The sequence below is a fragment of the Coturnix japonica genome, chromosome 6 (genome assembly GCF_054131305.1).
Source record: "Coturnix japonica strain WE chromosome 6, WE-NBRP24, whole genome shotgun sequence".
In the NCBI taxonomy this organism is placed as follows: Eukaryota; Metazoa; Chordata; class Aves; order Galliformes; family Phasianidae; genus Coturnix; species Coturnix japonica.
The window spans coordinates 34,658,172-34,674,327 of NC_140668.1; the positions used below are offsets into that span (position 1 = coordinate 34,658,172).

At 36.9% G+C, this 16,156-nt stretch overlaps 1 protein-coding gene and 1 long non-coding RNA gene across 11 annotated transcripts in view; one reads left to right on the forward strand and one right to left on the reverse strand.

The window, feature by feature from the left end:
- LOC107319412 (uncharacterized) overlaps positions 1-16,156 on the forward strand; it is a 173,401-nt gene that overhangs the window by 105,885 nt on the left and 51,360 nt on the right. The window lies entirely within an intron of this gene.
- The window catches only part of ADAMTS18 (ADAM metallopeptidase with thrombospondin type 1 motif 18), a 66,654-nt gene continuing 63,505 nt past the window's right edge, over positions 13,008-16,156 (reverse strand). For all 10 annotated transcript variants that reach the window (XM_085551841.1, XM_015874171.3, XM_015874172.3 and 7 more), the window contains one exon: positions 13,008-15,109. In XM_085551841.1, the coding sequence (XP_085407967.1) occupies positions 14,994-15,109 (116 nt within the window). In that variant the 3' untranslated portion in view covers positions 13,008-14,993. The remainder of the gene's footprint in view (positions 15,110-16,156) is intronic.

Below are 16,156 nucleotides of genomic sequence, written 5' to 3' on the forward strand. Positions count from 1 at the left end.
GGAAATATAAATATGTTCTACATCTTTGCCATGACAGGCTATGGAATATTTATTAGACATGGAGATGTAAAGCAGGAATAATCTTCCCCGTAACCTCACTGTGACAAACTGGCTTCCTAATTCTTGCTGAGTGCTGATTATTACTTGGCTAACACTCTCAGCTGAAGATGAAGCATGTGCTAAATTGCAGGAATTCTTACAAGCAGGCTGAGCTATTTTCAGAAGGGCAATTTTAAAGACGCTTTCTTGTTTCTACTTGTGAGATTATTTGTTTCTTAAGCACACAAGTAGATCCACATGTGGAAAACCATCAGGAAAACAATATGAATGCAATTGCTCACTTAAGTATTCTGTTTTGTGCTTTCAATGAAGTAGACTTGTGAAGTGAGTTTAGAGAGCTTAGTGACATGCTATGAAGGGCTTTCCCCTTAAACACTTTTCATATATACAAAAAAAAGGAACAGGTGTAACATTAGTAAACTCGCTTCCATTTATAGCAACTTGAATAGAATGCTACCAGCTAAGGTAGCTCAGAAAGAAGTGGATATAGCATGAGAGAGCAGAGTTAAGTAGTGTTTTATTGGGTTTTGTCACTTGCTGGAAAGTTTTGAAATATATGTGTACTTCCTTATAAAATGAAGGAAAGGTACAGCTTTTTGTAGCAATTTTGCCACCTGCTTTCAGAACTTTGGAGAAGAGGCACAATGAAACGACAGAACTAATGCTACTAGTCATGATTTTCCACTTAAATAAGCTTTGCGCCATTCATTATATAAGATTTCTCCTATTTAAAAAAAAAAAATTTACTGCAATTTGAATTCAGATAAAATTACTTCTAGGCTGTGCTTTGGCAGTGGTCAACCTTAAGCAAAGGACAAACATCTTTTTGGACATACCTAGGCCATCTCCTCCCCAGGCCTATAACTGTAGCTTAGCCAACTGTTCTACTGTGCTGACAACAGTGTAACTAAAACTTTGTACTGTTTAGATTTAACCGGGATATGTGATTTTAATCAGATGTACTCATGCGCTTGTCTTCTTGTTCCATCCTCCAGGATGTGCTTTTCCCATTCTAGCACCAGCTTCTAATCATTTCCTTTTGTATTTACACAGCAGTGGGTGGTAGACATGAGCCCTCTGCAAATTCACTCTTCCCTTATTTTCAGAGCCTTGTAAGGGTAGTCTCTCTGCAATTTTGTTCCACAGATCTCTTGATCTATAGATACAGGGACAAGTGAAAAAGTAAAAAGTGCTTAGGTTTTGCTGATGCTGAGCATCAAGAATAGAACAGTGCTGCATATGACATGGGTTTTAGCGTTTCTATTAGCAATGTCCATGAAGTATGTATACGAAGTGCTGATCATTTCATTATGAATTAAACACCTATAATTTGCTTTTAAAGTTTTTCCCACCTAAGAGTTTCTCTAAACAACTGCTTCTATCATCTCACCATGCATTCCACTTCTATGACACAACACTTCTCTTCCGAAATTAATACCATCAGGGGGATCAGTAGTGAGAACTATCTCACAAGGACAGTGTAAAACATCAAACGGTATGAGTGGGCATCTTTTAAGTTCTAGATGAGCTGAGGGAAATTTTTGCTTGTATAAAGTCTCACAGCCTGTCTGAATTTAAATCACACAATTCTGTGAGAACATAGTATTTTGGATCAGAAAGAAATAAAAATATGAGATTTTTCTCATACTATATGCACTCAAAGGCACAGAGTAACACTGACAAGAGAGAGAAGCTATCACCAAGCTCAGTGGTTTCTGCTTCCTCTGTTGTCTGGGCTCTGTGGTATTATCAGTATAAGCATACTGGTAATCCATGCAATGTTTTTAAATTAGGAGGCATATCTTAGTTTCTCAAGTGGGTCAACATTTCTCCTGTTCTATAAAAATATGATAACTTTGTCTCCAAGGTTGATTTCACTTGAATGTAAACTTTCAATTGAAACTTTACTACATGTAAGAATCTTCGGGCTGTCTGAAGAGCATCTTTTGCAGGTATACACTGCCTTGTTGATTGCAACTCAGTTGACCTTGTCAGAAATCTCAAGCAAGTCTTAATAGTGAGATTTGTGTTCTTATGTATCTCATTTTCACAAGATAGCATAAACTTTTGCATAAAATATACTGGAAATCTAATCATATCCTTTCCTAATAGCATGGGTTATCCTGCCATCTCTCTGCCAGAGAGATGTTTGCTCTTAATAATTAGGGATTAAAGCTATGATGGAAGATCTTCAGTCAAGTCCTAGTATTACTTTCAAATCAAAGGAACAGGTGCAGCATTGTAGTGAATTGTATCAGAAGTTGGATATTTTTCTAGGGGCTGCAGGAAACTGATCTGCTTATGACTGAATCAAAGATTCTGCCTAGACGTTTCAGTTAGCTTTGCAGAGCAACAGTATTGAACAGGCTGTTGAATGAATGAAAGTCCTAGAACAGAATTTCGGGCTATGATATGTCTTGTAGGTTCAGAAGCTGTTCACATCTTTTTGTTATTACAGGCTTAAATTCTGTGATGTCTTATGGCTATTGTCAGTGCCACAGAGGGTAATTCTAACCACAAGATTGTGTCAGAACAAAAGGTCACAGAGAGGGGAAGAAAAAAAGTAACACCAGAATGAGTGTTCATGAGAGAGATGTTCTTCATATCAGATATCTATAAACATGCAGAGCTCATCCACTTTGCAGGAGCAGAGGTCAAATACTTGCAAAAAGTGATCTCTAAACATGATGGAAACACAGAATTAGAAAAAAATGCTGAGGGAAATTCAAGTGCTCAGAAGGACCGTGTTTAGGGTTTGTCACTGAAAAGATGTTAGATACATAATGTAGAAGTTTGCGCCATACAAATAATACCTAAAAGAACATAGACCTTTACAGATGTAACCAAAAAGAAATATATTTTACACTTTTATGAGTGTTAAGAAGTATTAGCTGCTATGTAGTTTGATAGAGATGAATTTTACACTTCATGTGAACTGAATAAAAGCCAGAATGTGTTATGTATGTAGATAGAAAACTCAGTACCATAATGGCTTCAGGACTAAAAGTGATTCTTAAGGTTCAAGTACTTTTGTAACTACAATCATTGGTTCAATGCCACCTTAAAACGGTAGTAGGTAGCTATTTCTTTGCCTATATGTATAAATATATATGTATTAAATACTTAGGACCAGGAAAGGAGAAATCACACAAGAATGAACAACAGGACTTTGTAAGCTATGATAATTATATCTATTGTATTGAAGCAGATGAAATAGTTGTATTATTTGTAAACATCGACTTATGTTCCAGTTGCTGGGGCTGATGGAAAATCTGGTTGTGTCTGTGGGAGGGCAAAGGGACTGTAAGTCACAGAAGTATAAAATATCTAGACCCTTTGTCATTTTTGTGGCCCTCCTTTGGATGGTCTCTAATAGTCTTATGTTTTTAAGTCTGCCCGAAATAAATACATAAACATTACTTCTTCTCTTCTGTAGATTTTGTGTGGAACCATTGTGCAGAGAAGCTTGCTGTATGTGTGAGCTAGCTCTTCTTGAGGTATTAAAAATATATATATATAAATAAAATGACACAGCCCTGCGTGTATGGGTAGTGTCAGAACCAGAGGTCTGAGGGCTGGATGACTGTACATTTCTAAGGAACAGGTTGGAAATTGGAACAGAAAAGCAGTAACCAGTATGGGAAGGAAATAAGGCCTTGACTGCAGCATCCAATTTCTAGGTGACTGCCATGTGAGGAGTGCAGGAAGACTTTTGAGTGAGACCTAATTAAAATCATCAGGCCTTCATGAGGGAGATGTCTTTTTCTTTGCAGTTATTATGTGTGTGTGTCAAGGGTATTTAATTAGGCATGTAGAACTGGTGTTTCTGAGAGGGATTCAAAGCATGCTATTTTTAGTATATTATCATATTGTTGGATTTGTGGATTACAAACAAGTGTGTAAGAACAAAGAAACTGTATTTTCAAGCTCCAGCAATTGTTTAAGAGTGACACAATTTACAGCTATGGTAGTTCTCTGCATCTGATTTTTGGGAGATAGGAAGTGTCTAAGGAGAAACTATACAGCATCCCAAACAGGTTGTAATCCATAGTGCTTGTTTCTTCTTTGACCTACTCACCTTCATACAGTTATCTTGTGGCTTATTAATGTTAAACTTTGGAAAATGGTGATTTTTATATATTTTTAATAATATTTTCCATTAATGTCTTAATGTTTTATTTCATCTGAACTTTTCATTTTCTTTTCAATGAACACAGTTATAATAGATACCATCTGGGATCTCTTTGTAAGTGGTCTTCATAGCAAAAAGTAATTTAGCAAGCAGTGGTTAAAATGTAACCAGTGGACTGATGAGGTGCAAGCTCTGTCTGCTTTGCTATAATTCCACGCCTTCTGCATCTTTCTAACGTGAGGATGAAATTGCATGTTGTGCCTTTGTGAACATCCAGAGCTCTCTGCAATTTCCCAGATACAAATCTAAGATCCTTTCCCTCTGACTTTTAACTTTTTTTTTTTTTATTATTTTTTTTAATGTGGTGTAAAGCTTTTCTATCATTAGTCTTCTGGTCTTATTCTGGTTTAGAGTTAGGGGTATAACATATAATGAGATGAAAATACACATATACAGACGCACATGCACACTTGTTCCTAAACACTTTTGAAATTCACTTAGCCTTGACATCTTTTTTTAATACTTGAGCTCCCACCCAAATATGAATTTATAAAATTACTAGGTAATAATGAGTCTTCTCACAGCTGTTCAGTAATTCAAGAGCCTTTCTCTCCTACTGCATTTACTGTAAGGATAAAAATTTATAAAGCTCATTACTAATTTTAGCACAGTAACTGTAGAGTAACTCCAATCTCTCACAGTTCACTGAATTTTCTTCCAGCCCTTGATTCCCCACTAAGCTCACTAGGTGGCTGTCTAAGAACGCTTATTCTTTCACTTGCTGATATACAGTTCTTTCACTGCCGTGCCGTTTTCTGATCTCACACTGGAGAGCACCCTCTCATCAGCCATGGCAGGTACCAGCTGCAAGGTCTGGGCTTAAAGTACCCCTTCCCCACTAGTACTGGATATCAAGTGCCTCTAATTAAATATGCTTTCAGCCTCCAAGACCATGAGGAAATCTGAAGTGCAGAATTAAGTATTTATATGAACTAAGTCCAAGCCTTGCTTGAACAGCTTCCTTGCAACACCTCCCCAGTGCAACTTGAGACTATTTCTTTGTGTCCTATTGCTTGTTACCTGAAGAAAAACACCAAAGCTGCAGTGTTCAAGATCTGATTTTACCAGTGCCATGTGCAAAGGGGCAGTCACTTCCCTAGTCCTGCTGGCCTGCTTTCTTGGCCACCTGGGCACAGTGCTGTCATGTGTTTAAGCTGCTGCTGACCAGTATACCCAGGTCTTGTTCTGCTGGATAGCTTTCCAGCCACTCTTCCCTAGGCCTGTACCATTGCATCCGGTATTACCTTATTGCCAGATGTCCTTACTATCAAATGTGGTTTGAGTTTGGCTTGTAAGTGCTGATTTTGTATGGTTATGAATCCTTTAACTTATGGGAAATTACATCTGATTGAGTTGAAAATTGGACCCCAAGGCTCAGACTGAGCTGAACTTTGGACATGTATCTCTGTTTTCCAGTGCTTTTCATTGGAAATCCTGACTTATGAAGGAAAATATGCACAGATCTCTCTCTAGTCCATGTGTCATCCTATTGTCTTCAATACTGGAGAATATAAAGCATGGAATAAGACCACACAGGACTGCATCTCTCTAGAGCACATCTGAAACTTTCTTACATGGTCTGTGTTACTCTGTATTACCCCAGAAAGATGACATATGGAATAAGCAGTATCTTGTCTTTGCCTCAGTGTAATTGAAGCAAAGCTGAATCAGCGCATGGCTGGGAATGATATTAATTGTGCATGCATGCATAGGGAGAATAGTAGGGAATATTAATGTTATCTGTACTTGATCAGCTTTTTCCCATCATTGCATTTTCAACAGGATACTTACGTTCCATGAAACAATAATTTTTCTTTTAGTGTAGTCTTGTTGAAAACCTTAGATTTACCTGATGCTTTAACAATATTCAGTTGGAAAAACTAAAAGTAGATACTTCAGGCTGGGGTTGGGTCAACTCTGTATCTTCCAGAAAATCTTCAACTGTGAAATAGTTTGTTTCCTGTCATCAGAACATGAAATGCTGATGTACAACTCACCAGTGCCTTCTGGGAGTTATAATTCGCTTGTTCACTGCCAGCTCTCATATTTTTTGGCACCTTGCAAAAAGGTGATGCCTTTTCCACATGAAGATAAATGCATAGATTTAAGCCTTCATTTACCATAAATCTTAATTTGCATATTGCAAGTTTAGCTGAAATAATAACAAATTGCAGAATTGTTTTTGCATGGCCATCAGGAGAATAGAAAGCTTGCGTTCTTGGCTCAGTGTCTGCAGGACTAACATGAAATGTTAAAATATGATACTGGAGCTGATCAGACTATGTAGCCTACACCTGAGGGGAATTTTTCTCATGGAATTCATAAAACTGTCCTTATTTTCTCTTGATTAGATGTGACTGTTAAGATCTAAATAGAAAGCAGCAACTTATACGTGAACAGCAGTGGGAGCCTTACTGTTCCAAAGCCATAACTTGTAATCAGCATAGTTCCCTGTCAAAGCAGATTATCCTAAGACACTTCACAACCAGCTCTGCTCCCACCTCCCCCATGGCTTCAAGGGGGGAGCTTTTAGAGTAGGAGAGAGAAGCAGTGAAAAAGGGGATGCAATTGTCTGAGAGACAGAGCTATGTGCCAAAATGTCTGAAGGTTTTGAGACTGTATGTTTCTCACATTATTGGGACTTTATTTTTAATCAGCTGCTGTTTTCAAAAAGACAAATACACTGTTTTTCTCCCTCATATATATAGTTAGTATGCTACAGTAATACAGTTTGGAAGCTGAGGTGTAAACTTTGCTTTCAAAGAGTTCTTTGGTAGTTGCTGGCTGGGATCCATCCAGTCGGCACAAAGTTCAGAAGGTTAATGAGAAGATCAGGGAAGAGCACTTACAAAAGCCACCATCAAGAATAACCCAGTTCTTGAAGTACTCTGTCCTTAAGTGTGATTGTGTCATCTAAGAAGCTTTCTTTACTTTGGTTGTTTCCTGAATAAGAGCAGATAGCATATACAAAATAGTAATTTTTTATTTTTTATTTTTATAACTTAATTTAGTTCCACATATAAACAAAAAGAACTACCCTGGAAGATTTTTACTATGTATGTTGTATATATGTAGATAGGAACAGTTGGGTGACAGATCATAAAACCTGCCTTGGTAGAGGAATCTGTATTCTGGCCTAAGAGCAAACTAAGTCATGATCTCTCAGAAGAACAGTATTTTACTGTCAATAAGAGGACCGCATTGCACTTGGTTTCAGGCAGATGTGAGGTGCTAGCTGCAACCGCCCCAAATAAGAATGAGCAATTAACCAAGCTAATTAAAGAGAGTTACTTGCTACACTGAATTAGGGATGGATGGTCAATGGGCTGAAGGCAATGACTTGTTGTGCTCAGATCTGATCTGACAAAACAGATGACTATAACATAACTGTAATGTCCAGGATGAACCAGAAGATTAACTGCTCTTTTGTTCTCCATTCCTTCTTCATTCCCCGGTACAAGTAACAAGCTGTAAATACACTGTCTACCACCTTATAACAGACAATGAAGCATATTGAATACTCAAAACCTGGTAATCCACAGGAAAATTCTTGAAGAGGTTAAAATAAATGCAGAAATATTGGAATGTATCTGAAAATGTCTGGATGTTCTTATGTGGGTGAGAAAAAAATCCCCCTTGTTGTTCACAGATATAGCAACGGGTATAAAAGGAATGCACCCAACTAAGAACAAGAGAGTATCATCATATCCTACAGAATATCTTCTTTCTGCTTGTTGCCAGTCAGAAGATAAATTCCCTACTGTTTTGTATTTTCAAGTTATGCTTCAGGGTGGAAAACTGATTTTTGGCCCCCACTGAAATGTGGGTCAAAACTCAGTTCAGTGTGCAAATATGCAGTATGCACAGTATGCAAATACTGTGTAGCAAACACAAAGCTCTTTAGCCTTACATTTAGTGATCACAATAGGTCAAAACTCAGGACCAGTGTAATTTCAAACTGTACTTTATAGGTCTAGAATCAACCTTCACCTGTTAGATAATCAGTTCTGTGAACTATTCACTTCTCAGCTGCTTAGCTCAGATGAAGTTCTTTCACCAATGCTCACAACCAATCTATAACACTGTGGCTTAGCTCTACCTTAGAAATAGCAGTGTGACTGGTGAAATCAAATAGGATTCTTAAAATACACAAACTCCAGCATAGAATTACTGTACTAATAAATAGAATGACTAACAAATGTGCTAGATGTTAAATGTCTCTTAATTATGTTCTTTATGTTAGCTACCTGAGAGTTGTGCTGATATCCTCTTGAATCAATATGTCTGATATAGTATGTCTAGTCTAGCTAGAGGCTAGCAGACTGTTTATGACACTGAGCAAGCTGTATACCAGAAGCTTATAACCCGTTCATAATTTTTATTGTAAGTTCAATTGCAGTTGAAACAAAAAAAGAGTCAGAATTAGACGTTAACTGGCCACAAGACACAACAACAATTTGAGTTCAGAACGTGTAATATGGTAGATGTGTATCACAGTTGCCCATATATGATCTTAAGGCCTTACTCAATAGCTGAATACCTTCCAAATTAGATGTTACAGTTTGTTCATAAGCAATTTTGGTTTATAACTAGTATTTTAGAAGTGGACACCAAAAACCTCAAAATTAAATTGTGGTAAATGGTACAGTTTGAAGAAGTATATAATTCATTTAATTGGAGCTGTGTTTACAGCCTATTATTGACTGCTAGTTGACTTTTCCCCACACACCAGCAAAGGCAGTAATCAGTAAACCATGCTAGTGGTGGGCAACATAGTATTTGAAATATATTTTTACAAAGTCTCAGCTGATGAACTTTCTGCTGACAGGCAGTATCTGTGTCTAGAAATGAAATGTTCTGGTCTGATTGAAATATTATCTATCAATGGAGAGTGGCTGTACAGTTAAATTCTTTGAAAGTTAAACTTCTTTTAGTGGTCTTAGAAGTATAATATTATTTCATCATTCACAAAATGTGATTTCCATATTGAGTCACTGTATTAAACTCTGATGTGTAAGTGATGAAATATCATTAACAGCATGGATAATCTAGAAGCACTTTCTATGGAGTTTATCTATCTGGGAAAGAGAACAGTGCTCTGAAGAACACGTTGCCTTAGAATGGCTTTTCCTGCAGAATGGGTCATAACTGCATCCAGGAAAATCATTAATGGGAATCCCTCTTATCTTTCTTCCTGGAAGGAAAAATTGTCTGTTTCTGTGCTCAAGTGCAGCTTCTGCACGAGCCCTGCAGGAATCCTGGCTGCTACTACAGTTTCCTGCAGTGCCCCAGGTAAGGAGTCATGATGGTTGCCATCTCACAAGCACTGTGAAAGTTGGTCGGAAAGAGCATTATAGATAGGATTAAGTATTTTGTACAAGAGCAACTCTTGAATCCTGTAGATGTCCTGAATATCTTCAGCTGTAATCTAAATAGAGTTGTGAGAGGGCCAGTATTCCCATGGAAACACAGGAGTGCAAGCAGGGGATTCATGCCTTAGGGAGATGGTCTTTGGACAAATCTAAGGCAGATATTGCATACAACGATATAAGGAATGGAATTCTTCTGTATGCTTTTCTATGAATCCTGTTTACTTACTGTAGGGAAGAATTTCCTAAGTAAATATTCATATCATAAACCTTCTAATATGATTTTTGAATGAGCTTTTGTGTCAGTTCTCCAGTGTTGTTACAAAAGGATTATTGAACATTATCACAACGGAACATAATAAACTAATGCTTGGCAGCCCAACTCACCTAGAGGGGATATTAAGGGTCTGTCTGAAGTCGCTGTAAGTACCCAGTACTTAAGAAGTCTGAAATGTATGGTGGCAATGGCTTGATTTAATGCTTGGAAAGTAAGCCAAAAACTGAGGGTTTCGCTAAAGGTTCAGGCCTCTGTTGTCAGAGTTGGGAAATTAAATCAGATACTGTTCATGACTGAATATTTATTATTGAATAGAAACTACATAAAATATTTTTTAGTTTGGAGTATAGCTCTTGCAATAGATTTTATTTATTTATTTATTTTTTCCAGAGAGCACAAGAAAAATTGCTTAGATGTTAACACATTCAATTTTGAAGTCAGAAAATCAGGTTTCATCTTTAGTTCTGGGACATTCAGACAGGGGACACTGAAAATGAGCCAGCAGTTATTTCCTTTAACCCTATGCAATGTGCTGACTGTTAGGAGGTGGGGTTTTTGGCCAGATTGATCTAATTGCTCCTGTCCAGGGCAGAGACAATGACTTGCCATGGGCAATGCTGAAGACAGCAACCAGTATTTGTGCAGTCTGCAGTTCATGCCAGTCAATACAGCCCCATTATGTCTATCACCGCCTGTTCTCATGGGAAGCAAGTGCTTCTTGTAAGTTGCAAGATAAAGAACTCCAGAAATATATACATCAAAGAGCACATTTCAGCCAAACCAGGGCCTGAATTCATTTAGAGGAAAAGAATAGCTGTGCTAATGGTGCGTGATGTGCAGGAAGTAGACAGGAAGGTCAGCTTGATTTGGCTTGTGTTCACATAAGATTGGCAAGGGAAAAATTTAGGGTATTTTTTTTAGCAGCCATATCTACTTGTTTCAGAACACTTTCTGATGGCAAGATGACTTACTTTCTTGCCGTAAACTCACATTTCTACAGTCCTTGATAACTGCCAGTCTAACAAGTTGAATGATACATAAATATTGCTTTCCTCTTATGATAGTCACTTTCTTGGTTAGGACTATTATTGAACAGTTTCCCTACTAGCTCTGCTTTCCTCTCAGTTCTTAGCAATGCTTAGTTTTGCTTTCAAAATGCAGTCAAGATTGTTCATCAACATTTTGCTTTCAGATCTCATCTGCAGTGTCCAGACGGACAGTGACCTATGAGTAGTACTTCTACTGATAACAATGAGCTTACTGTTAGCACATTCTTTCCCTATTGCTTCTTGCTGTATATTGGGACAGCAAGCCCTCCATGACGCGCAAAGTGTGTTGTATGCAATAGGGCCTCAGTGACTTGATAGGGATGGGACTCCTTTACAATAGAAATAATAATGGTAATTTATTTTATTGATGCGTTTGAATAGAATTTACTGAAAAGTAAAGGAAATAGGGGTTGTGGATTGTGTTACTATAAAACCACATACGGCAAAATATTCAGCTCTCTCCAACATTTCATGTCTTCTGGGCATCCATGTAGTTGAGTTTGATTTACACAATCAAGCCATTCATTAAATATCTGTTTGAGTTTTAGGCAGATGCATCCTTTACCTGAGTGATGAAATCTGAGTACAGGAAAGAGAGCAATTCCTTTGTGAAAAGACCCCATTCTGCTTTATAAAGTGAGCCTTGCAGCAATATACTTCTAGAAAACTGCCAAGCTTTGTATACCAAATACCGTTGTGACGGCTTAGCAGCAAAGCAGTTGTGAACTTGGGGTTGATCCAACCACACAATAGCACAAGTTTAAGCAATATTTCCTCTTTCAACATCCATCTACAGCTCTGTAATTCACTGACAAATGTCAGTTCATTTTAATTCCAAAATTCTAGACTAGAACACAAAGCAGTTTAGAATCTGAATTCTTCTGTGTGCTTAATTGATTCTATGATTCTATGATTCTAATAATTACTTAAATTGCTAGACCAAGTCACATTCAAAAGAGCACTCGCTGGGTGTCTTTCAGGAGCAGACTGAGCTATTGTTTATTAGTATCTACTACATTATACTGTGAATCAGAAGTAAGCTTAGTATTTTCTATCAACAATATTCTATATAGCTTGCTATTGTAGAAGTCCTCAGTGCTAATGAGTGAGTGGACAAGTGGCAAATAAATGTTAGAGAGTATATGTAAAATATTTCAGTGAACAAATGTGGTCCCTATTAGTCAATACTGGGTAATGGTTGGGAAACTTCTTAGTTCCCATCTTCCCCAGACAGGTAGGAGACACTGTTTTAAAAACAAAAACAAGACAAAAAAAAGAACACAGTACTTATTTGTGTAAGGCTTCTTGTAAACCACCTTGCAGATAAATACATGCAGGAAAGAAACATGCTGGTTCTATGACATACATGTTTGACATACATGTTTCTGCTATCTTTAGCAAGTGAAGGGTAGATGGATGGTTCTGTTTTGTGTTGCATATAGGTATGCATCTGTACTTTTGTGTATTTTTGCTTCTGTGTTGTTATGAAAGTAAAACTATGAAGTTATGTCCATTTTACCTTTTTGTGTCTGAAAGGGGCAGAGCCCATAACAGCTGCTTCAGTGGTAGGGTAGCCATTGTAATGAGAACTACCATCTACTCTTGAAAGACAGCTACAACATACTCACTTTGTTGAATAGTCAGTCATACATTCCACACTTACCAGTATAAAGGAAACTTCAAAAGTGGACAAGTTTCACATGACCTTACAACATATGCCTGACTTTGAGTCCCTGAAAGGAATGACCTCCCCACCATTCATCATAGTGGCTTGTTAACACTCAAATCCGCTGTTTTGAGGGCTCCCTACCAATATTAACCCATACAAAACTGGAATGTCAAGGGCAGGGTTAGACAGAGAATTCATACATAGCTGTGGTGGCTAAATTTCCACTACCCCAAAGAACACACTCCTCTGGGTGGGACAGCTTTAGTTGCTGTCCCTCCACAGAACTGAATTAGGTTCAGAATCACCGACATTAGACAATTTAGTAGAAGAATAAAAGAAAATGTTTTAAAGATATTAAGGCACAATCAGCATAAACAAATTCAAACACCACTTATATTACTTGATATTTATTTATAACCTCCATATTTTATTCATGAATTTTACAATTCCAAATATAATGAAACAGTTAAAGTACTTTATTACAGAGCTTATAAAATAATTAAATAATACACTTATATGTTTTGCTTTTTTTTTTTTTTTTACATCATATTTTGTGACACTGCCATTTTCTTTTCTCAGTTTTCACTTAAGGAAGTGAGCAAAGAAATATAAAGGAGAAGCTATGTATTAATAAATTAATTATTTTACATCAAATAATAAAAAAGACACAATTATTAAAAACAAAAACAAAACAAAAAACCAGAAAAAACTTGTTGTTTTCCTAGAGAAGAGTTCATAATTATGCAATGTCAAATATCAAGACGGAGCAATGTAGACTGAGATATGTTTCCAATCATCATTTCTTGAACTGTCATAGAATACATGTTTTTAATTTAAATTGTTGCGAAAGGAACTGATAATTTTAAGTGACCACTGTCTGGCATTAGTGCTGAGCTGGCTAATCTTATGCTGAATTGATACTTTAAAAAAAAAAACAAAACAACACAAAACAGTAAAATGCAGCTACATTCATCAAAAGAAGTTGTGGGATTGGGTGGAATTAGATAAATATGTCCCTCATAGCCACTCCCCAGAAAATTACAGTAGAACACAGCTCTGTCTCACAACGGTTTTGGCAAATATGTTGGGTTGAATTTTTTTAATTCAGGAACTTTTTAAGTTGTACTATTTGATGTACAGTGTCACATAACATCTTGATATGGAACGATGAAAAGTATTGTTCACATTTGTTTTGTTTGCTGATGGATTCTGAACTAAATGTAAGTATTAAGAGAGTGTATAAAAATAGAAATGATTTTTATTTGGTTAGAGAAAATAGTCTGCTTAGTATTTGCAATTTTTTCTTATCACCTGTATGAAAATATAACTATTTAGAGAAGTTTAGCGTGAATTAATGGACTGTAATATTCCTGTTATTTCCTTTGGGCAACTGATGAAACAAAATTTGCAGAGATTTGAGATTAAAAGGAAGACATTCTTCAGTATCTTGGCATTTAAACAACCTAGCTTCTGAAAAAAATCTACTTTAATATATCAAGTTTAAATTTTAAATTTACATATCTTATGAGCTTAGAAAGTTGAAAACATAACATTGAGCTCAACAAATCTGAGTTCCTTGAGTTAGTTGAAATATGAAATTCTATTTTACTTGTAACACAGCAACGTTAAAAGTCCAAATATTCTAACGCTGAATATTTCTAGGAATACATTTCAAGTTACTAGTTAACCACCTCTGAGTTTCTACATGAAGCAGAAAATGAATTCTTCAAAACAATAAAAACATAAGCATGATGCAAAACTTGCTTTTCCAGCAGCAAGTACAATAGAGAAGCACCATATATCTTTGTAGTGCACTATTTACTTCTCATGGTCACACGTGTGACACTGGGTTCTCCAAACAGTCATTTGAAAGTCTTTCTGTGAAAATGGCAGTAAACAACTTCCTTACCCTGGGAAGATGTTATCATAGAAGATAAAAAAGGAAACACTTCTGATTGCGTGATCTGTCATGCTGCCATGCTGTAACCTTATTCCTTGAGGTCCCAATCTCTTTTGCTTTGCATTCTGGTAAATTAGCCACAAAAAGCATCCTTGCCTGATTTTCTTCCTCATAACGTGTGACAGTGCAAAGTGACACTTATAAGGAAAGAACTGCCCCTCGAGTCTCAGTGTTCAAGTGATCTGTAGTACCCTGTACTTCAGTGAGGTCAGCAAATAAAAAAAAAAACAAAAAAACATTCATTCATTTTTCAACATATATCCAACAATTACTGTACCTCAGACATTCCCTTAGAAAAAAATGTCTCTTCCATCAGTGGTTTATGTGGCACCATGTCTTGGCTCAAAGCAAAGTTAATTTCAACATAAATTGAGGAAGAAAATCTTGTCAGTGAAGGGTTCAGATAACGTGCTGCTATCAGTTCTTCTTTGTGCATGATTTACAACACTGCTTGCCATAAAATTTGTGGTTACAGACACCGTGCTGGGGTACCAGATGACACCAGCTGAAGAAATCCACACAAGAAGGATCATCTGCGAGAGAGAAATCCAAGCAATGTTTTAGTATTTCTGAAAATCACAGTAGTTCCACCAGCACCTTCCAAAGTGACTTATTTTCCTGCATTTAGCTCTTTAGGGAATGTACAGAATCACTCTTCTAACGTTGTCTGCATTCTCAGATCAGCCATTTGGTTTTGAGAATTATCTTGAGCTCTGTGTGTGAATTTCTTTTGATTGGTCACTGCTACTCTTTTTTAACTTCTTTGTTTATGACAGCAATGGTGCTACTTTTGTACCTTTATCCCCCTCAGATTTACTTGAATGAATAGGAAAATAAAAAATACTGCCATTTTATTGCTCAATTTTTAAAAACATAATTCCATCTGTAAATGCTAATCTTATGTAAAGAAAACACTGTCCTTGAACAAACAGTTTTATAGGAATGAGGAAGCTTAGTGTCATACTGCATTTTGCCTTAATCTAGTGTCAGGACAAACGGATCTTGTAGTTTAGCACCAGCTTTCACTTTGCTTCAACTACTGCCCACCACACAGAATGTGGCAGTGGGGAACAGACAGTGCCACTTTGCCAAAGGAGTCAACAGATGAAAAGCTGCACAGCTCCCAGTAAGGAAAGCTGTTCTGAGTTGGGATGATCACCAGTTTTCAGTAATTAGGGATGACTTTTTGTTGTGGTTTGTTGTCATTTTGTGTCATTGTTTTGTTTTGTTTTGTTTTTTTAACTTTATATGCATGGAGGAGGTAATGTTAATAAATCTTTATTCCCTCTTTTGAAGACCAGAATGCATTGCTAACATTACAGAGGTGTGGCCAAAAACTTTATTCTTGGGGCCTAATCCAAGGACTATTGGAATGAACACAAAGGCTCCCACTAGCTTCAGTGAATGCAGACCAGGCTGTCAGCTCCTTATTTCTATTTACTCAAATATTTACATGTTGTTTTAATTTTGATTCATTTCAAGCGGTTGGATTTGTTAGGAGTTATGGTGACCGTAACTGCATCTAACAGATGGAAGTGACCCAGCTTGTCTAGGAAAGTGTGCAAACTTTCCCTGAAACA